At 34.0% G+C, this 14,375-nt stretch overlaps 2 protein-coding genes and 1 non-coding gene across 3 annotated transcripts; 2 read left to right on the forward strand and 1 right to left on the reverse strand.

The window, feature by feature from the left end:
• The first annotated feature begins 4,700 nt into the window (after positions 1–4,700).
• LOC111406726 (60S ribosomal protein L14-2-like) lies at positions 4,701–5,487 on the forward strand. Its single transcript, XM_023036106.1, has 2 exons — positions 4,701–4,841; positions 4,932–5,487. Exons 1-2 carry the CDS (start codon positions 4,701–4,703, stop codon positions 5,313–5,315), a joined length of 525 nt encoding a protein of 174 aa, XP_022891874.1. The 3' UTR covers positions 5,316–5,487.
• Positions 5,488–6,715: 1,228 nt separating this feature from the next.
• On the forward strand, positions 6,716–6,788 carry TRNAR-CCG. The gene has a single exon. It is a non-coding gene; the product is annotated as a tRNA-Arg (tRNA).
• Positions 6,789–7,068: 280 nt separating this feature from the next.
• On the reverse strand, positions 7,069–9,564 carry LOC111406727 (cytochrome P450 87A3-like). The gene is made up of 9 exons (XM_023036107.1): positions 9,350–9,564; positions 8,742–9,051; positions 8,490–8,639; positions 8,157–8,405; positions 7,985–8,074; positions 7,780–7,858; positions 7,558–7,677; positions 7,285–7,402; positions 7,069–7,162 (listed from the first exon to the last, which is right to left on the reverse strand). Exons 1-9 carry the CDS (start codon positions 9,562–9,564, stop codon positions 7,069–7,071), a joined length of 1,425 nt encoding a protein of 474 aa, XP_022891875.1.
• Between the last annotated feature and the right edge of the window lie 4,811 nt (positions 9,565–14,375).

Consider the following 14,375-nt stretch of genomic DNA (forward strand, 5'->3'; position numbering starts at 1 on the left):
GAATAAGAAACAGAAAAACTGAACACCTGCAAACTAAAGCTAGTTTTTACATTTAATACCAGACATCTGTTTAAATTTTAAACCCTTTCTTTTCAAATTGTATTATGAATCTATGATACACTCATGTCCCAGGGAGGAGATTGACATCAATAAAATCTAAAAATGAGAATCATGAAGGAATTCAACTTGTAATAGTAGAATTTATCAGTTTTTAGATGGTAATCAATGAATTATTATTTCTAGACTTCCATACTTCTTGGCTACCATTCTACCTGACATCAATTAAAAATGTGATTTGATACAAAATGATTTCATAATTTATTTTCACATCAACTTTGATTATTTATTTTTAACTTAGTTTTGCTTTACAAATGTTCTTTTGTCAGTATATACTCTATAGTGAAGTGGGGTTTTTGGGCTGCATATATAAATGACACCAGAATTGCTGCATCCCTCCTCCGCTTGCACTTTCACGATTGTGAAAAAAGTCTAATATTTATAGGTGTGCATACTAAATCTTGAAAATACCACAAAGATGAAAACAAAATAAAAAATTATGTAAAATAAAGGAAATGTTTTTTTTTCTCAAAAATTCAACTAAAAACCAAATCCAACAAAAACGCTGCTAACAAAAGTTCTAATCACAATGACTATTACAAACGGACCCCAAAACCTAGAGCCACCATTCAAGTCTAACTATCCTACAAACAAGTGTATATGGACCTCATTATGAAATCTTCAATCGAATAGGCACTGGGTGGGTTTCTAAAACAAAAGTTTGAAGTTACCTTGCAGTTCTCATAGAAGCAATTAGGATAGAATTTGCACAGCACTGTTTTGAACTTTGGATTGTCGCCCTGTGTAGAAGCCATGGCGATGTTGCTCGTGGGAAGTGAAGGAGAAGCTAAGTTTGAAAATCAAAATGACGGTCTGTTTATGAAGGGCGCGAAATAAACCAGAAGAATTGTTAAATTTGCCACATAGTCCCTAAGAAATTCTCTAATTTGTAATTGTACCCTAATCTATTGAAAAAATTCAGTATGACTCCTGTTGTACTGCATTTAAATTGAAATTAAAGTTTAAAAAGTCAATCAATCAAAATTCATTTGGCCCTTGTTTGAGCCTAATCTTTGTAAAGAGAATGTATTATAAAATAGTGATTTTTTAAAGAGTAATTAAAAAATAAGAATTTTTTTTTTTGATTTACAAGTAAATATTTTATAGAAAAATATGCGATTGAAAATGAATTTTGAAAAAAATAAGTTTTTGTGAAAATGGAGGGCCAAACATAGGCTTAAACTTCAAACCTTAAAATAAGAAAATTTCCCCAGTAAATAAGTAAAATTACATTAAGGGTTATAATATTCATTCTAATTGTACTCAAGATCCTCAAATCTTTTTTTGTTATAATAATCTGTCCTCAACTTTTTTCCCGTTGCACTCGAAACTCCTCCACATTTTCAGAAGAGCAACTATGAAAAATATGTAACATTTACGCGGCAAAACATACCACACGACTATTTGCTTAGTTATTGTGTAACACTTCTCGTTTATCGCTTGAATTGAGAAAGAAAAGCTGTTCAAAACATTTCGTATGCATTCTTTTTCCTGATATCCCAAAAATTGAAAATAAAATCTCGTCTTTAGCTCACTGCAACAGTGTAATTACAATGTACATGCGTCTAATATTTTTCAGAAAACACTAAAATTTGCTAAAGAATTCGGGTAAATCTTGGAAAAAGTCGAAAAGCTTATTGAGCCAAAATACCAACCTAGGTTGCCAAGAACCATATATAGACACACAATATATTAGCAGAAATACCTTGGCCCTCATTTTCAGATGAAGCCTAAACTAGCTGAAGCTTTTAATGTCCATAAACTAAGTTTTAAAGTGGATCTAAGGAGAAAATTTTAAATCAATCAACCACCAAATGTTATTGAATTCCATCGCAACCAATTTGAAATTATATTGTACTTATACAAATGTTGCTACTGAGAATTTGTGTCGTCATTACTACTACAAAATTTGCTGGCCACGAATGAAACAAAATCCTTGTATGCAAACCTCTGCACCATCCCTCGAATAAACGTGGATGTTCTTCATTTGTAGCACGAGGCTAGAACTTAAAGAAAGAGTGCTGTGGATGCAGTTACAAGCAGTTCCTGCAACAGGCATAAACCAATCCACATCAACCTCAGGGTAGAACATCAATGTGTCAATTTATGTGAAAATTATGGCATACTAATCTCTCCATCCAATACAATGCATTGTTCCTATCACACTAGATTAGATTAGCTTGCAATATAAATATTAATCAGAAACAGAAAATCACTTCTAAATTTGTAGGTTGAAGACTTTCGTTGAACATCCCAATTTGCCCAACAAAACATAAATGCTACTAATACTAAATTGGCTAAAAGTCATAAACTTTCCTTTGATTAGCTACACCACCATGAAAGAACTAATTATCAGGTGGGTTAACAGTTTGAAAATTTTGGGAATCAGATGATTTTATCATATTACTGGGAATGTCAATGGATACGTACAGATGTAAAGTTGTCTATCTTATGACTGGAAAATAGTTACTACCTGGTTGTTGTTGAAACTGGTATAGAACTAATAGAAAATTCAATGACCTTTACGAGGCCAGAGTACCCTTCAATTGAACAATAATTAAACTCAAGATAACCAGTAATCTTCCAAATGATTTTTGAGAACTAAATTTTGAAATTGCAAACCATTCAGTATCTGAAAGGGAGAAAAAGAAAGCCATCTAGCTTGGGTGCATCCTCTCTCTCTCTCTTTTGAGGTGGCCAAAATAGTATACTCTACATTTCTGATGAGGATCTGCTAATGTTTTTATATATTTTAACATACAAGATATTCCCCTTTGTATAACTTTGTACGAGGGTGGGTTTTGTAAACCGGATTGAAAAGGATAAGAATTAATTTAGTCCAAACATTAGCTGAACAAATGAGTTAAATTAGATCGTATACCAAAGATGCGAAAGCTATACAAACAAAAAACAGTGCCAGAGATCGAAGTAACCTTTTTCCCATTCGCGACATTCTCCCTTCATCCTCATCGTCAGCAGCAAAGACAAAACATCTAAGATCAATACGTAACAATCTTGATAATGACTTGATCCTTACAAAAACAAACAAGAACTATTTTGAACAAAAGAATCATTAAAGATTGAAAAGCATTATCAATTCCACTTCTCAACTTCCTGAAACTGTGAAGGATTCAGATGGTTCGAATGCCTTTAACTTCTAAAATATCTGATAGACAAACACAAAGGCCAAGAGTTGTAAAGGTTTATATTGAGCCGAAAGCTTGATAAAAATCCAGGCTGTCTGCAGGAAAAGAAGTAAGAATATAGTAACCTATATTGCTTGTATGAAAATTAGCAACATAATTAGCATTCATTTACATAATTCCAGGAGCGTATTTATATGATAACAAAATAAATACATTAATAAACGAACAAAATAAATACAAATTAGTTATAACTAGACTAATTAAATATGGGTATATTAATAAACGAACAAAATAAATACATTTTCAATAAAAAAACATGACTATAATTTGAAACAAAAAAATAAGAAAAGTGACCTTATAAAAATGAGACGGAGGGTGTACTAGTTTACAATTGAAATAATTAACTTTTTAATTTTTAACTTATACTCACAAAACATGTTAGTAAGTCTGTTTATTCTTTACTTATTTTTTTAAGCAATAACTCCATTATTCTTATTAACAACCATAGTTATAATACTCAATCCGATGATCGATCTGGACAAATCTACAGGCCATCAGATTATTGGTTCAATCGATGTGTCATTGTTGGTTCATACATTTAAATAAAAAAATATATCAATTAAACAAATTGAGCCTTTCTCTTAGAGAGAGAGTGAGAGTGAGAGTGAGAGAGAATGACGTGCAGGTGTATTTTATGTTAGAGTTGATATCTGTTATCTAATTTTTGATATTTGATCTGTTGTCCATCTAATTAATTATTGACACGTCATTTTAAAGTAACACGTTCAACTTTTATCTAGCTACTCCTTATGCTTAAAATTAGCTAACTTTTAAATGTAAAATTATATTTCAATAATTAATTAGTGAATAAAAAAATTGAACAACAAAAATTGAACTAGAGATCTCAACTCTTTATGTTAGTATTAGTCTTAAAATCATATGAATTTTATCAACTTGTAAAACTTTTTAAAATAAATAAAAGTTATGAGTACCCAAAAAAGTGAAGACAAATAAAAATTTAAATTTCTATAAATTAAAATATATATCACTGATAATTTTAGTAAATAAAAGTTCAAGTGGCACAATGATAAATAACAGAGTATATTACATAATTTGCCCAGGTTTAAATCGTCAAATAATTTTATATTTCGAAAAAATACACAACTACTAAACTCTAAAATTATTACTATTTGTACATATCACTTTAGCAAGAACACCCTCCGAACAACAACCTAAGGCCACCAAGTCAACCAAGAGAAAGTGTGTAGCACATCAGGATTGTTACGCACAATAGAGGAGAGTCCAGATCTTGGGTTGTTAAAATGGGAAGTCAACGATGACATGAAAGGCTTCACACACAGTAGGGGTCATGAAGCAGTAATGACGTAGCTTAGACCATGTTGTAGAAGTCTCGTAGCCTCCTAGACCGTGCCGAAGATGTCGCAAATCCTCCTAGACCGTGTCAAAGAAGTTGTAAAGCCTCTTAGATCTTGTCGCAATGCTAGTTTGGGGAGAGGTCTTCTCCCTAAAAGTTTTGTTGTTGCCGAAAGTCTTGAATTGACAAATAAAGGGTCAGTCGTATGTAGGTTAGGTTCAGGGTTCTTGATGAAATTGAATTTAAAGTTTTTATTTAGGAATAAATTCGAAACCCTAATTTAGAAGCCATAGTATCGAAACCTAAGTGCTCTTGTTAACTACGGCAAGGACCATGGGAAGCTTGTCGTTATCGTTGACGTCATCGATCAGAATCGGGCTCTTGTTGATGCCCCAGACATGGTGCGGAGCCAAATGAATTTTAAGAGGCTGCAACTTACCGACATCAAGATTGACATCAAAAGGGTTCCAAAGAAGAAGACTCTTATTGCTGCAATGGAGGCTGCTGATGTGAAAAACAAGTGGGAAAACAGTTCATGGGGAAGGAAGCTGATTGTGCAGAAGAGAAGGGCCTCACTGAACGATTTTGATAGGTTCAAGCTAATGTTGGCTAAAATCAAGAAAGCTGGTGTTGTTAGGCAGGAGCTTGCAAAGCTTAAGAAGGAGATCACAGCCTGAGAAATTTTAATCTTTTGATGTTAAGATTTTCACTTGGTATTTAAAAAGTTGTTTTGGTTTATTATGCTAGTTTTCTTCTACTTATTGATGACTTTATGGGCACATGAAAAATACTGTTATCTTTAATTTTGGGATCAATTCGAAAATCTTGGTGATTTTTGGCAAAGGACAACATGAGCTCAAAAAAAAAAAAAACCTAAGTGCTCTTATACCAAATTATTATTGTACTTATTGATTTTATTCCCTATAATAAATCATATAAATATAAGTAACATCTTATTTAGAATAGGAAAACAATACAACCCCATTTTGCTATAATGATTTCAAACTACGTAAGGGAAAATAACTCATACATTCTAACTGAACGGGTTGTGTGTGTACAGTCTTGTAAACATATATATACCCACTCCGAAAGAGGATCTTATTTAAGAATAATAAAAGTCCCCAGCTAAATGTAATACACTTCAGGATTCATTATTACTAAAATTAGGTTGGTTGACTTGGTAGCCTTAAACAACATTACTTTTGAATAGTATAATTTATATGCAGGATTTGGGATGATTTTCCCTTTATATTTTAGGTGTATAAAGTGTGGTAATAATGGATCGATTCGAGCTAGACCAACATTTGAGTTTTAATTGAAATCAACTTGCTCTAATAATTTTTTACGATAATTATTGATTCTTGACCTGGTCAAAATATGCAAATTGGCTTGGCTCTATGCCCGATTGATGATTTCAACCTTTTGATCGATTCGAACCAGTTCTAATTACTATGTTAACAACTCGAAATAAAAATATCTAATTTTTAAATATTATTTGGAGTTGTTACTTGGCTATTTCACAACTTAATATTTGAAATTTGTTTATAGTTGGATTTAAATTATATAAGTATAGATAGAAATGAATGATGAATAAACATATAATACTTGTGAGTTTTACAAAATGCATAAATTAAAATGATTTGACGAAAAAAGGTTAATATTTTAATCACGTGCCAAATATGGAAGTGTAGATAAAAGATTGTATTTAATCCATAATAAATGACTCTCACATTTATGTAAAATTTATTTTAATAACTCAACGGACCTTTCCAACAAAGAAACATACAATTGTGTTCATGCGTTGATTAATTGTTTAGTTGATGGAGGATGTTGTGTGTACATGCAGACTTCATATAAGTTTGCCAGAACACACACATAGGGGGTGGGTGGGGGTGTTTTCTGACAATTTTTTTTATTCATGGTGGGTCTCACAGATAAGAGTAATTTGGCCAAATTCTGTACAAATGGCTTAAGTGTTAGTTGATTCACACAATTTAGTACAATTAAGGAATTTGAAACAATTAGTTCGTTATTTATACATTATAATAATATAAAAGCTGAAAGTAAAGCGATATGAGTTCGCGTGGCCTAATGGATAAGGCGCTCGCCTCCGGAGCGGGAGATTGTGGGTTCGAGTCCCACCGTGAACGTTTTTAAATTATTTTTGCAGTTTCCATTTTTCGTTTATTTTTCTATTTTTCTCTTGGTTTTCACCCGTCTCTTGTTGGGTTCTCTTAGCAAGTTTTCCTTCAAAAATATGCAGAAACTTTTCTAGAAATTTATTTTACAAGAAATGTAAATGTCTACATCTCAAACTGCATAAACTTGCATATTTCGAACAGAAACCGACTAAAACTTTTCATCTAGCCTTTATTTTCAACTTAGAACTTTACTTTATTTGATTCAAGAATCAAGATGAATATCCAATGATCAGTTAGTTTTTTCTATGATCTTGTAGTGAAATCCGTCTGGAAATCTTATGATCGGTGAACGAACAATTTTTCCTCCCTTGACAATAGCCCATCTGCACAGATATTAATGAACATGGTTAGATCTAATTGTTCTTATAACTCTTAAGCAGTTGCAAGTGACCTTGCTTGTTCAACGAAGAAATCCCTTAAATATGATGCAAAACGGAAGAAGTACCTGTACTTTGTGGTGAGGACGTGTATAAAAGTTGCCAGCAGCACCCTACTATATTCTGCACCAGCACATTGCTTCATACCAGATCCAAATGGCATAAAACATTTAGCTATGACAGATGGTTGAAGTTCCTGTTTAATTAGAGCGAAAAATCTGTTATTTCCGTCACTGTAAAAATCGGTTTATAAGGGAAGGGTGCTCGATCAATATGCTTATAAGGCCACAAGGATTTTGACGAGTAATGTGGAACTCAGAAGTAATCGTTACAAAGAATATAAACTTTGCACACCTTCCAGCGCCATGGATTGAATTTAAGCGGATCCTCAAATTGGTTGGAGTTAAGATGAAGGCCAGCAGTGGCAATCATAATCACCCATCCTGAAGGAATTGTATATCCTGCAAGAAAATATTTTATGTATTGTTATTTAATTTCGTTGTAATTGAACACATTACGTGAAAATGCCTATCTTTTCAGTTTCTATGATTATATATATGTACCATTTACTGGAATATCTTGTAAAGCTCGACGAAAGAATCCAGGTGCTATATTTCCGAGCCTTAGAACTTCATTTATAACCTACATATATGCAGTTTTTCATTAGACACGTGTGTCAGAGCAGACATCAGACGGCAAAATACAGTAATGAATTGTATTGTCTAGTCTCCTTCAGTATTGCTTCAAAAATGTTGTACATGTATGGACCTGAAGAGTAAAGGTCATAGATTTATAGTCATTCCATGTGAGATGGGATTCTGATTTTTCTCGTTTCTTGAGGATCGCCTCGTGTTCAGCCTGGAGAATGGACATTGATTAATGGCTATAAACTGAATAAAATCGGGACATAAAGACAGTTCATATATAGGTATATACTTACAGTTAATTCCTCCAAAACCAAGGGATGTTCAGCAAGTAACTTGAAAGCTAATGCTAGAGTGGTAGAAATGGAATCAGAAGTGACAAAGAACAGTCCAAACATCAATTGTACGATGAAATCCTCGTCTAAGAACGACTCCTTTTTCATATCTTCGATCATATGATCAAGCATATCTCCATATTGCCTCTCAGGCTCTTCGAGCCTAGTTTTCACGATGTCCTTCATCATTTCTCGTACTTTCTTGTGCGTCTGAAAATTTTTTCTTAGTGAGAACAAACCATTTTCTCGTCATTTTTAGACTAATCTCTGGATGATATAAATGTGTACACGTACCTGTAGGCATCTGTGATGCGCGGTACCAGGGATATTAATGGGAAACGACATTAGACCATCGACCAAGTCCCTGAACAAATCACTTATCTTGAGTGGTGCATTCTCAAGATTACCACTATATATTTGCCTCGCCGCGTAATCAATAGCCATCTGTCATGGAAAATTAATTTATGATCGTATTTCACTTTAATCTGCTATGTTGTTATGTATTTATAAATAATCCAAAATCCATAGGAAATAAGTGATACTTACTGTAACAGAAGCACTTTTGACTTCAACGGATTCTTGACTCGACCAATTCGAAAGAGTTGTTCGAACCATATCTTCCATTTGAGGGAGGAGTTTCTCCCTGAGAGCTTCCACGCCAAAGTGATTTAAAGTCAAGTGTCGTGTATATTTTCGCGATGACTGGCTGGCTTGATCAAATACTTCGGCAAATGTGTCCATTGACCATGTGTCGACTAATTTTCCGTCTTGTCGAAGAAGAAAATGATTGAATTCAGGATCTGCTGTTATTATCACTGGCCTGCCTGCTACATTTGTTCGAAAAATAGGTCCATACCTAATCCATACACGGGTAGTTTAACTCGTAAAAACTAAATCATTCCCGACATCCAAAAGAATATTATTAATGTTTTCAGATCAATGTAAGTTAAATAAATAAGTTTTTCTCCCTTCTTATTAAGCTTTTAGATGAGGAGACGTAGCTTTGACATCAGAGCCCGAAATAGTTCTCGAGTTCAAGTCTCTTAACCACCCATTTATGAAAATCGTGCATGTGTCAGGTGGGGTGACGTGTTGAAGATATAATTTAAATAAATAAGTTTGTTGATTTCTAACAGCTTAAACATTTTCTTTACCTTTTCATTCTCTTTTTGATGAATGGTGGAAGGTCCAAAGAGGCATTTGGAATGACTAACTGAATCGTTTCGCCGATAAGAGGGAGCCCCATGGAACCTGGAGGAAGAACTCCATTGCATTTGGGATTCCTCCATTTGTAAATCCAGTGAGTAATATAAACCGTAAGCAATCCCACAATCAAGTATCCAACTGTTGACAGATCCAATGCTGCCATTTGACTTATGATGTTCGAGGAGTTTAAGGTTTCCATATTTTGTTTCAAGAACAGGCAAGAAAGCTGATGGAATTAGAGAAAATTGCTTGGAAAAACTTAGAGATTGAAGAAAATTTTTGGTACGAAAGTAATCTCCGGACCACACCATATATATAGAGTAATCTAAATTAGCAAATAAATTTGAGAGGAGACAGTAACAATGAAGTAAATATAGTTTAATTTGGTAGCCTCCAGCAGTAGGAATATTTTTATTTTTATTTTTTTTGGAGCTTTTAATATGTGGCAAAAAAGACACAGCAGGGGATCAAACTTGCCAATTTGCTTCAGATTTTGTTTATTGTTCTCTTATTTGTCTCTTTTGCCTAGTTAAATGTAAGATGGTATTACAGCCGGCAAAGCTCTCGAATTCAGGTTAACATTTTTGCGTCGAATTTTATCTTAGTCTTCAATTAATTACAACCAGAGCAGACTTCGTGACTGTGGGTAGGATAATAATTGCCCGCGTGATATCACCATTAGTGATTAATAAGTATGTTTTTGACTTTTCAGAAAAACAAAAAAAGGTTTGACCCGCTGACGTAACAACGTCACATCAGCATGTGGGCATTATTACTATGGCCCATTGTGGGTATTTAGTATGGATGATATTAGTAAAGATTAAAAATAATAACGATCTTCTCTTTATTGAAGTTGTAAGGTAACCTAATTTTCTTCATTTCTCCGGTTAGACAGATGAAAAAGTAGGTGCGAATGCCTCCAAAAGGTACCACCAATTGAGAATCAGTGTTGAGATTTTGTATTAACTGGAAGTGCTGGGTTCCAAATTCAACTGCGTGGGTTGTAGGTTGCAGGTGAGGGGACCTGCAAAAAAAATCAATAAATATAGCAGAAGAAGCTCAGGGCCACTGGTGGGATCTCTCTTTAGATTACATACCATACAGTTTAGCTGTTTCAAGAATTGCCAGCACCCAACCACCAGTTTAACACAATTATGCCTTTAAGAATGGGAAAATTACATAATTCCAGGTCTTTGAACATCACAATTCAAACATCAGGGACCAAGATTCATAATTCAAATATCAGGTATTGATATAATAATAAAATATTAAATATTGAAATTGAATTCCCAAACCCTAGTATTTTCATCCCTTTTGTTCTCTCTCTCTCTCTCTATAACTTTATTCCATCTAATCGCCAATCACCGCCCCTCTCTGGTGCAGTCGCCGCAGTGGCGGATCGGGTGTGGTAGTGGTGGAGGCTGCTTGTGGTGGTGGTCGATGGAGGCTGTGGTTTCAACTGGCAGCTTTGGGGTGTGGTAGTATTGTTCGATGAAGGTTGCTGTAGTTTTCAGCTTGCGGCGTCGGGGTGTGTTGGTGGTGGTTGTCAGTGGAGGTTGCTGTAATTCTCAGCTGGTAGCGTCGGGGTGTAAGCGCTGTGCTGCCAATTGCCAAAATGTCGATTGAAGGAGCAATCGGCGCTTCGTGCAACTCCAGCGTCGACGCCTCGCATGCGGATCTGTAGTTTTGCTGGTAAACACGTGGGTGGTGTGTTTGGGGGTTTGGGGATTTTTGTTATGTCATGGCCCGTGGGTGGTGTGTTTGGTGGTGGTTGTGGTGTGGTGTGGTGGTTGTTGTGTGGCTTGGTGATGGCGGCAAACGGGGATGGTGGTGAACTAGTGGATCTGGTGGCGACGACGTGGTGGAGTTGGTGGGGGTGTTGGGTTTGAGGTTTTCTGCTGGATGGCGGTTGTGGTGTTGTGCAGTGTGGTGATCTCCGTATTGTTGACGGTGACGGTGTTGGTGGTGAATTTGGCGGTGGTGATGGCCTGGTTCAGACGGTGATAATGGTTCTTTTTGGTGTGCTGTGGTGGAATTGGATCAAGATCAGGTGTGGTGTTGCGGTGGTACAGTGCAATCGACGATTGGCTGGTGGTGGTTGTGACCAAGATTGGTGCTGGATGGGATCGATGGAAGGGGTGACCATAAAGTTTGGTCTGGGACCTTAAAATTTGACGATCCGTGACGATCTGTGACTAAAACAATAATCTGTGACCTCAATGATTTGGTTTGTGACCTTAAAATTTGACGATCTGTGACTAAAACAATAATATGTGACCTCAACGATTTCGTCTGTGACCTTAAAATTTGATAATTTGTGACTTATAAAATTTTCGATTTGTGACCTCGAAATAATCTGTGACCAATTACTTTAATGATATGTGACTGATAAATAAATTTGTAAAATATGTGACCATTAATTATTTAACTGTGACTTTAATATATTTATTTAATAAATAATTTTAATTAATTAAATACAAACCTGAATTTTGAATTTTCAAACTTCTTACCTGGCTTTTGAAATGGTGTAAAGAATACACCTTAAATATGAATTTTTCCCTTTAAGAATTTAATTTAATTAATTAATTAATTAATTTTATAGCTTAAGTGGGCTGAGTGGCCCAAAGTTCAGTGCAGACAAAGCCTGAATTATGTCCGCCCTTGGTGGGCATGATATCATTTCCATAATAAACGTATAATTTGACTCCTTGTAAACGCAGTGTACAGTTAACTCTTGTTTCCTGGCCTGTTGGGAATATAAATTGACTACCCATTTAATATGTCTTTCTAAAATTTTTCAGTGACACAAGATGACAGCAACAGTAGTTGTGGAATTGTGAAATATAATGTGTTCACGATATTTTTTCTTTATTTAACTTAATCATTTAAAGTATTTTCAAATTCATGTTGCTGCTACTGTTACTTATGGACTAAGTTGATGGTGGGAAAAAGGGGTGAAGTGGGTGAGGACAATTTTACCCTTGTTTATGGAAAGAAAAAGGTATTTTTGTATTTAATTAACGGAAAAGTTGAAGGAATATGGACGGAAGGACGTCCAGCGCAAAGAAAGGTTGAAATGAGGGCAAAAATGCCAAAAAATGAAAGATAGGGACGTTTTCCAAAATAGACTTGAAAGGTAGGGACGTTTTGTGCCAATTACCCTTTAATTAACGGAAAAACTGACGGAATATGGATGGAAGGACGTCCAGTGCAAAGAAAGGTTGAAATGAGGGCAAAAATGCCAAAAAATGAAAGGTAGGGACGTTTTGTGCCAATTACCCTTTAATTAACGGAAAAACTGACGGAATATGGATGGAAGGACGTCCAGTGCAAAGAAAGGTTGAAATGAGGGCAAAAATGCCAAAAAATGAAAGGTAGGGACGTTTTCCACAATAGACTTGAAAGGTAAGGACGTTTTGTGCCAATTACCCAATTATGAATTAAGAAGTTGATCAACAATGAACTTTTTTTTTCCCGAATGACTCTATAATGAATTTCTGACCATATTTTTTATTCAAAAAGAAATGGAATAATATATGATAAAGCTGAGCTCATAACTGAAAAAAGCAGGGGCGGACCCACATGGGGTCATGTGGGATCAAATGACCCCCACAAAATTTTGCCCCTGTATTTTTTTTTTTTTACAATATACTTTGATATACTCGTCAGGATGCCAAATTGAGTCAAAATATTACATTCTTAATACCATTTCAAAGTGTTCATGACTTAGTTTTTCACTCATTAATGACATGCGAAGTGGTCAACTATAACAAAAGTTATGACATGTTAAAGTAGAGCATATAAAACTAATATTTTGAGAATTTCGATAATATCTTAACTTTAAAAATTTGTTTGCAATCATGTACTATTTGAATTCACAAATTGTCTATGTCATGTAAAAGTTTGTTTCGAAAACTACATCGTTTTCATATCGAATGGTCCAAACGGATATCTAGTTAAATATATATCAAACGTACGCCTCAAAAAAGACGTCTAACTCGTTTTTTCTTTTAAAAAATTCAATTAATTATTATTTTTGTACAATAAATTTTTCAATATAATTTATATCGTTTTATTTGGAAGTCTTACATGAAATATGACGTAATTTTTTTAGGATCGTTACGGATTAAATGCAATTTGAATTACTTTCGAATTATATTTACTTTAAATTTGAATTTTATTAACTTCCTGAACTGAACTTGAATTTTATTTCAATTCATTTAATTTCTATATTCAATTTAATTTACTCAATGTTAGCTCAACATTTGCCAATAAAATGATAAACAAAAGTAAACAAGTAGCAAAATTTATTTAATAATATTAATAATGATGTAATTATACGACGTTTTCAAAGTGTCAAAATACATATAAATTTATTTGCATTGATATTATGTTATTTATTAAAAAATTATTTTTAAAATTTTGACCCCACAATATTAAAGATCTGAGTCCGCCCTTGAGAAAAAGTATCAAGAAAAGTAGTAATATCTTATACCTAAAACTAAAATAGTTCAAGTCAATTTTCATTATCCGATTGTTACTTTCTTTTTTACTAGAAAAAAATGTAACCACAATCATTAATAATGATTGTGCCCTAAGTTCTATGTTCATATATACTCATATTTATCTGAATTGGAGTTCGGTTCTTCTATACCGTGAATAGCACATACAACATCCTTAGCGCATGAAATGCACGTGAATGAAAATAATGTTGCTTGTGCTTCGAAACTCAAGACTCGAGTCTTAGCGAGGTTACTTCAGATTTTGTTAATTTGACCCTTTATTCGACATCAATTGACAGCCTTCAATCAAATTCAGTCATTTTGAACTTAGGCTCTTCGCATTTGGTGCTTGTTACAGGATCATTTTCCAACACACATTTATACAATAAAATATTATATACGTAAATCAAAAACTTTTCTTTACTTTTTAACTTACATTTTGTTAAAATTCACTTTTCAAAACTCTTTTTTC

The sequence above is a fragment of the Olea europaea genome, chromosome 12, assembly GCF_002742605.1.
Source record: "Olea europaea var. sylvestris chromosome 12, O_europaea_v1, whole genome shotgun sequence".
Lineage (NCBI taxonomy): Eukaryota > Viridiplantae > Streptophyta > Magnoliopsida > Lamiales > Oleaceae > Olea > Olea europaea.